Below are 11705 nucleotides of genomic sequence, written 5' to 3' on the forward strand. Positions count from 1 at the left end.
CAGGTTTTTACTGGGTAATAAACTGGGTATGTCAATTTTCCGAGATATTCATAGCATTAGCATAATTCCTTTAAATCCTGATGCCCTCAGTCGAGGACGCTGGGCGTTGAAGATTTTCCAAATTTATGTATTTGATAAATTTTTAATCAATAAGTTGCTTCAGTAGAATGTCTTGCACACTCTTCAAGACGTTAGAAGAAACCGTGGATCATTTATACTCGAAAATATAGAGGCCGCTTTACCTCCCGAGGTTGACAATCTCACCGACGAAGAGGATGTGGATGATGACGATCTGGAAGTGTAAATTCTTATAAAAAACTTAATGATGCCAAACTACAATACCCTCTGGTCAGGTACATCTTAGAAAACTGTTCCCAATGTTCTTAATGAATATATTTCCTCATTCCATCATTTCGTTTCTTTCAATTTTTTTATACCTCGTTTAGTTTCCTTTCTTTATATGTCCCCGTCACAGTTTTTCTTCACAATATCCTCTCTCTTGAGTTCATAATGTTTCATGTACTTTTCAATTCAGTGGAGTTCAATTTTCATTCCCATTTTCCCTTGGAACTCTGACTTGTTCGAATGCATTACTATTTTTTTTCTACGTATGCCTCTTATATGTTTTACCACCCCATTATTTAATTGTGATCGTTAAGATTCAAATTTTCAAATTATAACAGATTTTTTTTATATTCACGTTGTAATTATGCAGATTGTCAATATCAAGACATATTTTATAATGACCGAAATAAGTATAACCTAACCTAACTAATTTTCTATCGAAAATCGAGATGATTTATCAAGAAAAAATAAGGTTTAAGAAATAAGAAATTAATAATTTATTAGTTATATGATACATTTAATTCATAATGCAAGAAAACATATACCGATATATGTTTTCTTTTAAGTATTCTTATAAAAATATTAAAAAAGCACCTTAAGTACAGTTCACAATTTGATTGATTAAAATGAATTTAATCTGTAATTACAATTTAAACTTATACATTAAATTCTACGACAATACTTTATAAAATTATTGTTATTGTCTACTATTTCCAATAAAATTAAAATAAAAAGTTAAAATAGAAATACTGTCTTATTTTCATTGTATCAGGCAAAAAAATTTAGTAAAATAGATAATGTGACTCATTTAATAGATCAATAGTAATTTTTAACTTACAAATAATATTAAAAATTTCATGGTATAAATTTAGACCATAACAATGGCATGAGATCTTTTTTATACAAATTATATCATTAACTAATATAGATGCTGTGGATATTGTCATTTAGTAACATTCTAACATATAAATATAAAAATAGGAATATAATATCTAGCTTATAGTCTTAATTACCAGGAAAAAAGGATATGATATGAAGCAATGATGATGATTTACAAGGATCACTACTAGAACTAGTTTAAATACCACGAGGAACAATCTCTCGAAGGTACAAAGACTGGCTTCCATATGTGCAGCCAAGTCATGACGTCATGCCCAAAAGGTACACTAAATCCCACACCTCCCCATATAGGGTTGGAAAACGTGGAGGAAAAAACACCAAACAAAATCTGAATTATGCCTTAGGATGGAAAACCAAAAATGTTCAGCTTTGAGAAAAAATGACCTCAATACTAAGCTGTAGCAGTAAGTGAGATCAAAACACCATACGAAAAATAAGCAGAAATGCTATTAAATGGTACAGACCTGGAATAGGAGTGTACGGGTCTAGAACCCCGAAATCCTGAGCTCTAAGCTCCAATATCATAAAATCGAAACTCGTTTAGGATTACCAATAGATTCCGGGTCACACCAAAGTGGAGGTAAATGAAATAGCTCACAGACTCGATAAAGTAGGGACAGACATCAGACTCTTCATTGGACCTGAACCCTTCTGTAGAATCAGCTACAGAACAATAGAACCATTGGAAAAGAAGGTAGATAGGAGCCAACCAGTTACTGGGACAATCTACAGAAGTTGAGACAGACCAAGACTCTCCTGGGTACCTTTAACCAGACAAGAAAGATCAGATCAGAAGTATCAGCATAAGTAAGAACAACCTATGAATACTACAAGAGTCCTATCGGGGCATTGTCGCCTCAATGGACATCTGAAGACGTTAGACTTAGCAGATAATGTAACGGGCAGATTCTGTTGCGCAGAGACAGAAGCCTCTATCCACATTCTCTTGAAGTGTAAAACACTACGGAACTCCAGAGCACTACACCTAGGAGCGTATGAAATAGAAGACGAAGATCTGGCAGCTACAGCCATCCCAAATAATAAAGTAGAGCCTCAATATTCAGTACACTGGCTAATCTTACTGAATGAGTGCTCATCTTATATTTTATCCCTATTTATGAAATGTACTTGCATGTAGACGTTACTCGAGAGCCACGTGTTTTTGGAGGTTATAACAATAGTTCCACCGCCAAAACAAAACACACACAAAACTTTACCCATAATTGAGAAGTGTGCCATATTGGACGGTTTTAAAAATGGAATGAAATAGAAATACTCTTTCCCTTGAGTGAGATTTTAATGAAAAAGAAAATACGCTCGTTTAAACCTAAAACCGAGAAAATTCAATGTTTAAGAAAAGGGATAAAAAATTAAGATAATCAAATTGGTTTTCTTTTTTCCAATATCATTGTTTTTGATTTTTACAAAATTATACTTTTATTTATTTAAGGACCAATTTATGTTTCGGCGAAGTTCTTCTATTTCACGAAGTGAAACCTTTTCTTATCACCTACATTCCTCATCAGATATCTAGAGGTACTAATAAGACTTTTCTCAAGGAGTACAAAGTCATTGGAGGGGTATCTCAAGACTCAGTTCTAGGTTCTCCCTTGTGGAACATCCTGTATGATGGGCCACTAAAGCTGATACTACCGGGGAAGGCGAGCCTCGTAGCTTATGCGGACGATATGACCATAATAATTGTAGCAAAGCACCACAGTCCTTGAAAATGTGGATTCACACAGTCGACCTGAAACTAGCGGAAGAGCACAAAACAGATGCTATATTTATTATCAGCAGGAATGGAATTGCATGTCGGGGAGCAGGAGATCACATCCCAACCTTTTATCCAATAAAATGAGCTATAATTGATGCCAAACTAAATTTCAAGGCCCAAGTAAACATCTTGAGCGGAAAAGCCTCTGCAGTAAGGGACATCTTATCTCGTCTTATGCCGAACTTAGGAGATCCAAAATAGAGAAGAAGAGCACATAACAAACGCAGGAACCAGTAAGGAGGGTCACTTCAGTTTTCGGTTGAGTGTCCTGAGAGTTGCCAGCAAAGTATCCGAGCACGCAGTATGTTTATCTACCACGCTGGGCGAAGAGTTGAGGAGAGATGAACGGACAGCATAGGTCGTTGGCAAGTTTTATCCAGATGCTCTCTGGACACAAACATGAGGATTCTCCGGAGTGCCCAACCCGTGCAGGAAGAAACCACCTGATAAGCCGCAGTAGCCGAAGTAGTAGGGACGCCTGAAAATATGTTGAAGGCTATGTTATCAACGCAAACTGTCTGGACATCAACGAGCACCTTCGCCGCTGAGGTGTGAGGAAGTATCCCTTTGAAGAAATGTAAAGGGGGAAGGAGCAAAATCATAACTGAAGAAGCAACTGATGGAAGAACTGTATAGCTAGATCCTCCCTCCGCGAAGTTATGCCTGAAGTAGGTCTAGTAGAGGAAAGAGATAGAAGAGATACCAGGCAGATCACAAGCCCTAATGATACGGAACAGTATTTTTTAACCAAAAGCAAAAAAACACAAAAAAACTGACAAGACTTTGTGACTTATAATTGACAAGATTTGACGAGGTTACAGTCAATATCCAACTGGACTTCAAGATTTCTACACTTGTAATGTCAACCATATATACAGTGCTTTTCTAAATTTATGTTGAAAGATTTAGGAGGTGATTGTCCATATGGAATTTGATAAATCTTTCTTCTGACTTATGAAATATAAAATGTTATTTGCCTTCTTAACAATCATTAAATGCCAAATTGTTACGGAAAAAAAATTTTATATCAAGAAGTGTTTTCAACAAAATATTTTCAATTAGATTTTCATTTTACAAAAAAAAATTTGTATGTTATAAAAGATGCTAATTTCACCCCCTTGTAATGTAACAAGATTTTTGAAAAATATCAGCGGGTGAGTCCTTTGCGAAATTAGAATATTTTAATTCACTCAAATTTGAAAATAAAAACATTGCAACTTAATTTTACTAATCTCGCAAAGAAATTATATTGTAAGTGAGTCTCTCAGAATTTATAAACACTTTGTATATAGGAAGGGTCAACTTTTGGAGAGAAAAAGTGAATATATACTACAGATATAAAATTCCAGGATAATGTACTTTTTTGATAGAATTTTTTATGACCACGATGAATTTTTTTCAAATTATATTCACATGAATGAGTGACTTTGAATATTTATTATACTGATTGAAATGATTTTCAAATTGTTTTTTAAAAAAATCAACAATTTCGACAAACCAAATTTCATATCAGTAATTGTGAATTGTATGCATGTCTAGTTATCTTTTTTTTTTAATTTCATACATTAATAACAATATCCTCAACAACAACCGTTACGGTTAACACTATCACCATGAGCAATATTTTTTATACTAATATTTACAGTTTCTTCTTTTGCTGTGTCGGTTGGTTCTAATTCACTCGATTTCGCCATCATATCATCTTCAAATACTTTAAGCGTTGAATTGAGACCTTGTAACCTCAACAGTCCTTGAGCAATTTTTTCAAAAACCATACCAATGCCCTGGAATTTTATACAAATACCAATAAGAGATAAGAATATTTTTGTAAAAATACAACGAAAATAATGGAACAAATAAATTACTTTGTTTCACAATTAATCAAGAAATTAATAATTTTTCAACTCGATTACGAGAGTTGCTAGTTAAGTTTTGAGACAAATAAAAACAAATATTTATAATTGGATTGTTTTTAAAAATATTCTTCATTAAGACCAATACACTTTTGTATGCGTTGGAACCAATTGTCGGAGCATTTTTTCCATTCCGATCGAGGCACCTCCAAAACATGTGATTTGAACGCATGAACCGTTTCTTCAGCTGTAGAAAAACGTTAACTAAATTATCGGGTGCTAAACATGTACCTTACTGCAGCTAACTCATCAATTCAATGTTTTGACTGTTCTAAAACGTTTTTGTTTGAACTGATGTGTCAGAGCTCGCATTGTCGTGGAGGAGAATGATTCGTCTTCTGTGGTCGGTATCCCTGACACATCTGGCAAACGAATATTGGTTTACCATTAATAATTGACAGTTCTACGTTACTCTAATGGAACGGTAGCGACATGTCCAGTTATTTCTAAAAAACAAGCGACCATTGTCTTCGAAGTGCTTCGTGTGCAAACAACTTTTGCGGGATTGGGCTCGTCTTGAAAGACCCATACAGTCGATAGTTGTTTAGTTTCGGGTTCACATGCATAGACCCCTGATTTATTACCTTTCACGATCTTATAGACGCCTTTTGAGGCGTCGCGATTGAATTTTTTCACCATTTCTGTGCTCCAATCGACACGAGCTTTTTTTTGAGCGATTGTCAAATTATGCTGTATCCAACGCGCACGAATCTTTTTGACAGCCAAAAGTTCAAGCAATATTGAATGTATGTGAATGGAACTAATACCCAAATATGTCTCAATCTCACGGTATATCTTAAGACGATCTTGCAATATCAGTATCAGCCTAGCGAAACACGCTTCATCAAACAAAAGTCGAACCGAGTTAATCTGCACACTGCTGTTGGTTTAATCCACGACGAAAGTCATAGAAGCTTTGACCAAGATAAATATTTCAAATATGTGTAAACAACTCAAGTAGCACTACAAAAGACAACACGTTCCGTTCACCATTAAAAATGTCAAACTTTATGACAGTAATGTCAAATTTGATATATTCACATCAGTGTTGCCATTTCTCAAAACTTTAGTAGCAACCCTCGTATATGTTTTTATTGCTAAATAGTCTTGATTTTAGGTCGATTTAGATTGAAAAGTAGTTTATAACAGAGTTGAACAATTGGTTTTTTGAAATATTTCCATATATTTTGATAAAGAGGGAAATAGATCAAAACTACAATTTTTTTAACTGTTTGAAGAACTAATATTCAATCAGGAGATATCTCAAATCAAGACGCAACAAAAACAGAAATAAATACAAAATTGGTTAAATAATGAGCAGTAACACTTCTAGATTAACCAACGTTGAACTTAAAGTCATTAGCCGCAATTAAACCTGATCAATCAGTCCACAGCCATCATAAATATCCAACAGCAGAAAACTCTAGGAATTTTGCAACCATAGAATTGAACTCTTCATCTATACAGCCTAACTAACCAAGTAGTGCTCAATAAAAAATTTCCTGATTGTTAAGTATGTGTTAAGAATGGACCAATGTGACACATGCCGAGCTTATACCTTACACCATATCAATGAAGTTAAGTATAAAAACCAACTAAGAAAAAAAAAATAAGATGCCCAGATATAGAGAGGAAAAGACAAAAAAATGAAGAAAATGTTTACATATTAGATCCTGAAGCTTACATTTAGAGAAATGGTTCTGTTTTGTTGCCACTTAGAATCCTCTTTTGTTTTTTGATGCAATGCTAAGAGCTCTGTTTATTAAAAAAATAATTAGTAATATACAGGAATTGAGAGAAACAATCAAAATGCTTCAGAACATCTGGAGAAAGCTAGACTATAAGCTAGATGTCTGCCTTACGCCCTTACAACAAGTCATTGTTTTTATTAATTTGAAAACTATGTGGGGTATAATAAGGAAGTATAATGATATTTTATGTTGCAGATACAAAAAGTATGCTCTGTATAATAAGAATATTTACATATAGAGATATTGATGTATTAAGAAGATAATGTAAATTTTTTAATAAAAATTTAATAATGTCAATGTAAACATAGATAAAATGTTGTTTGTCCTATTTGAAAATAACTGAATTCTTAGCATAAAGATTAATTAATATACGTACATAATCAGTCTTCGCTGACGATTCTAAATATATTGCATTTATACTGTTTGCATAAGCTAATGCCTCTTCGCGTGTTACCTAAAAAATATGTAACAAATTTGAAGTACAAAATTATAATAGATTCAAAAAATAAAATTTTCAAATTTGAATAACTTGTGGAAGTAATAGTTTATTCGCCTTTTAATTAATTCACAATGAACAATGTACAAATGAAATGGTTTTCTTTAAAGAAACAATTGTATCTAACACTTTTGAGGGAAGAGATATGAACCCTCAGATTTCGCTAAAATTTTTGTTGTGTTTCCTTTATTAATCAGGATAATCCTTAAAAGGTAAAAGGATTTTTACTGACAAATCTTCGTTCGCACCTCAGCCCCCTTAGACATTATAACAATTTTACTAAATATACCCGAAAATATCAATTTGAGAAAAAAAGTTCAAACGTTGGATGCGTGAATCCCACACCCAATATCCTGAAGAACTGAATGTATGGACTGAAATAATAGGCGACAAAATAATTGGTCCCTTTTTCATTGAGGGTAACTTAAATGGTCCGGCGTATTGAATTTTATTGATTAATGAAGTAAATGGACAACATTTTGAGCATCTGCTGTAATCACCTTCACTGTATGTTTTCTAAAACTCGTAATTTTTCTAATCAGTAGTTCTTAAGAATTTCTAAACACAAAATATATAGGGTGATCTATTTGAAATAACAAAGTTCATTATCAACATTCTGGAAAAAGGAAAGATGTAAGATGTTGAGATATTTTGGGACAATAGTCAAAAGTATAAGTGTACTTAAAAATTGTATATCGTCAGCCTGATTGTAAAACCACTCCAAAAATATAAAATTTTCGTTTTTTGCTGTTGAAACGATTTATTGAAGCCAGATTTATGTTTAAAGGCTCATAATTAAAAAAAATATAGTTTTAGAATAAAAAGGAAATTTCAAATTAATTAACTCTTAGAAGGAAATATTTCTATTTGTAAACGTTCTACCTCTAGAGGTTTCATTAGCCCATGAAATTTGTTTGTGATAAAAGGAGGTGATTTTGTTTTATTTTATTCACAATTTGATAATAGAAAGTTGAGTATTTGTAGGAAAACATTTCTTGATACCAATTATTTAAAGGGTTTAACTACTAACCAATAGTTCAAGGATAAAACAGACAATGAATGAAATAAAATAATGGATAGTGATGATAATGGAAATCTAACATTGTGTAACGTAATAGTGAAACAGAAAAGAGGCATATATACAAGACAATAGCAGTTAAACAAAAATCTCAACCATTTGAAAGAATTTTTAATGTTTTTGCCAACAGATGATTCCCATTACTATAGGCAGTCTTTAGAGAATCTTTATTTAGAATATATACTTCTAAAATAGAAATTCATATGCATTATTTAGCAATATGGTACAAGAAAAAACTGTTACTGCATTTTCAATGTGTAGCTTTCATCTGTTTTGTTGCCACCTAGTATCTCCATTTAAGCTAAGAACTCTGTTCATTAAAAAAAAAATAATTCGCAATATGCAGATCTAAGACAAAAAATCAAAATGGCAATTACAACTGAAATGCTTTAGAACGACTAGAGGAAGCTAGACTATAAGCTAGATATCTGCCTTACGTCCTGAACAACAGGTCATTGTTTTTATTAATTTGAAAACTATGTGAGGTACAAAAAATAATGAAAGTTGAACATTGGAGGCAAATGCAACTGGATGTGATCAATCAATCCACAACATCATGAATATCCTATAACAGAAATCTCTAGGCAATTTGCAATCTTCGAAGGAACTGTTGGCAGTCAGAAATCTCCCAGTTAGAAGAGAATATTGAGTATTAGAGACTGCTTTGTGTCCAAAATCCTAAGAAGCCCATTTGTCTGCACAAGGTTGGAACAACTATTTAGAATAATCTTAAATTACTTGATAAGAGACTAAAACATTGAAAAAATGAAAGGACAAGCCTTGGATTATCTACATTGTCTTGAAGATGCTATGTAAAATCGGTTAGTCCATATGAATGGTTCCAAACCCGCCATAACTGTTTTGGATGGAGAAGCAACTAAAGAACTATTCAAATATTTCCCAGATTAATATCCACAAATAGAAGTTCCCAATAGAATAAAGCTCAATATAGCCTAACTAACCAAGAAGTGCTCAATAAGAAATTTCCCGATTGTTAGATTCTTATGAATTAGGAAGGAACTGTTGCAATTCAGAAATCTCCCAATTAGAAAGTGTTTACATATTAAACCTTCAAATTTTGCTATAATGTTCAAAATCTAACTCATCTGCACTATATTACAAGTTCATAACTTTTGTATCTTCAATCTAAAAATTAAGGATGGATTTTGTTATATATGGAATGAGACTGAGGAGAGGCTTACAGCCAATGAATTTTCAAGTATTCTGTATGATTTCTGAATTTGAAATCATTTGTACTGAAGCAAAGAAGTTCATATTCAACAGTGATGGTAGTATTTACTAAAATAGGTGTGCAACATTATCAAATACATTACTCCATCTTGCCATTAAACATGATGTTCTTATTGAACAAAAATTCTTGGCAAACGGGCACACTTAGATGGAGTGTGATATAAGTAGGTAGTGGGTGCCGTAATTAAATTGAAAAAATTGTTTTTATGCCTCCTGTAAAATTTGGAAAAAGTCATTTGCTGTTTAAAATTTTTTTGTAAATTGATAGTTTCGGAGATATTTAGAAAAATTTATACTACTTTAAAGGGAGCTGGAAGGTAAATGTAAATGGAGCTTTGTCAGTAAAAATCCTGGTTTTGGTGAAAATTTATGGAGGGCTTCATCTTTTCGTTACTACACCCTTAAAATACTTATGATAATAATATTCTTAATAAAAAAATATTTTTGTTGTGATAATTTGTCTTCATTTTTGGTTTAACTTCTATTTATATATTTCTATATATTTTAAACAGTTTAGAATAACATGTAAAAATTGACAAGAATAGATCAAAACGTCAATTTTCACATGTTATGTTGAACTGATTTCCAAGAAATAAAAAATTGAAGAAAATAAAAAAATATTTACTTGTCTTTGGTCGTTTAAATCAATTTTATTGCCTACTACACACAGCACCATTTGTTCATAAACGTTTCCTTTCAGCTCTTGTACCCACATTTTTATGCTTTCAAAAGATGGTTGTGATGTTATATCAAATACTAATAAAGCAGCATTTGCATTCCGATAGAACATGGGCGCCATTGCTTTGAAACGCTCTTGACCTGCAGTGTCCCATATCTGATAAAATGAAATAGTAAATATAAATAGTAAACACCTTTTTCTTAATTCTATTGTTTCAGCTTTCTAGAGTTAATTTATATAAAATATGTTTTAATAAACTCAATTCAAGTTTTACCTGCAGCGTTACTAAATGGTCTTCAGTATTCACTTTACAAGTAAAAAATGATGCTCCCACTGTGGGAGCTGTTTGTTGACTAAAAGATTTTTCGACATATCTCGTCACAGTTGCGGTTTTACCAACACCTGAAAAGTTTTGAATTTATTTCATACAAAAGTATATTTATTTTTGTTAAAAAATTTAGAATAAGAGGTAAAGGGGACTTAAAATTTGACAAAAAATTAGTGTTGCAATATTTTTATTTTATTTTTAGTTGGTTTTATAAACGTCTATCCTTAATGTTTTATTCTAATACATTTATGTTCATCATGGAATATTAGCAGAGTTTTATCTATTCATGGCTTCCCTTAATTTCTCCTTTAACCAAATGTATGAACTAATGTATTACTTGTTGATTTAGAATATGCCACAAAACGAACAGAGCAATATTTATCAAATTTGATATTATCTGTTATTTTACATGTACATTATCTTACTAAAATAATTATTTTTAAATAATACCTTGATTAGTTTCAATCAATAATCTTATCTTATATCATTATCGTCATCATTTACACTGTTCAAAGAATGCATGTTTTACTAATCCTAAGATGAAAAGCTCCAAATAATTTTATTAGAAACGCCACTGTTCATAATTTTTTTTGTTGCTTTTACGTTCTTGAATTATTTCTTAGAGAATAAAACAAAATAATCACAAAAAGTACTTAAGCAGGTAATTCCCCATAACATTTTTAAACACCGACACATTATACATCGACCTCCAACATTCAAGATAATAATAACATTTTAATCTAGTCACAACAAAAAACTACTGGTGAATGAAAAAAGTATTTATTACCTTGATGTCCCAGCAAAACAACTTTTCCAACAATATGTTTCATACTTAATAAACATCTGTTTACGAAAACACACAAATTTAAAAATTTTCATTCAAGATTCTTAAGAAAAACCACACTTTTCTCGTTTTATTTCCTCTGTTTACGTGAATCAGATGATTCCAGTCTACTGACAACAGTGACAGTGTGGACCACACATTAGTCATGCATGTGGGAAATACTTGAGGTAACGCGAATTATTTGATGGTTTTAAACAATACTAAAATAAGTCAAGTGTATTATAAAATCTTATTCATTTTCACACAGAATAATTACTGATACTTAGATTGCGATTTTCGGTCGATAACATTTATGGTTCGATGGTTTTGATTACGTTACCTTTGCTCCTTCCACATTAATCAT

At 32.0% G+C, this 11705-nt stretch overlaps 1 protein-coding gene across 3 annotated transcripts; it reads right to left on the reverse strand.

Annotated features, from left to right (window-relative positions):
* Nucleotides 1-818: 818 nt before the first annotated feature.
* Nucleotides 819-11705, reverse strand: LOC130444854 (uncharacterized). Of its 3 annotated transcripts, XM_056780145.1 has the most exons (6): nucleotides 11619-11699; nucleotides 11306-11562; nucleotides 10465-10592; nucleotides 10137-10346; nucleotides 7063-7140; nucleotides 825-4806 (listed from the first exon to the last, which is right to left on the reverse strand). In XM_056780145.1, the coding sequence occupies exons 2-6, from the start codon at nucleotides 11346-11348 to the stop codon at nucleotides 4603-4605; spliced, it is 663 nt and encodes a 220-aa protein (XP_056636123.1). In that variant the 5' UTR covers nucleotides 11349-11562; nucleotides 11619-11699; the 3' UTR covers nucleotides 825-4602. The 3 variants fall into 3 exon arrangements, with proteins under 3 accessions (XP_056636122.1, XP_056636123.1, XP_056636124.1); XM_056780144.1 differs by having other exon boundaries at nucleotides 819-4806; nucleotides 11306-11705; XM_056780146.1 differs by lacking the exons at nucleotides 11306-11562; nucleotides 11619-11699 and adding an exon at nucleotides 11172-11220.

This window comes from Diorhabda sublineata, chromosome 6 (assembly GCF_026230105.1).
Source record: "Diorhabda sublineata isolate icDioSubl1.1 chromosome 6, icDioSubl1.1, whole genome shotgun sequence".
NCBI lineage: Eukaryota > Metazoa > Arthropoda > Insecta > Coleoptera > Chrysomelidae > Diorhabda > Diorhabda sublineata.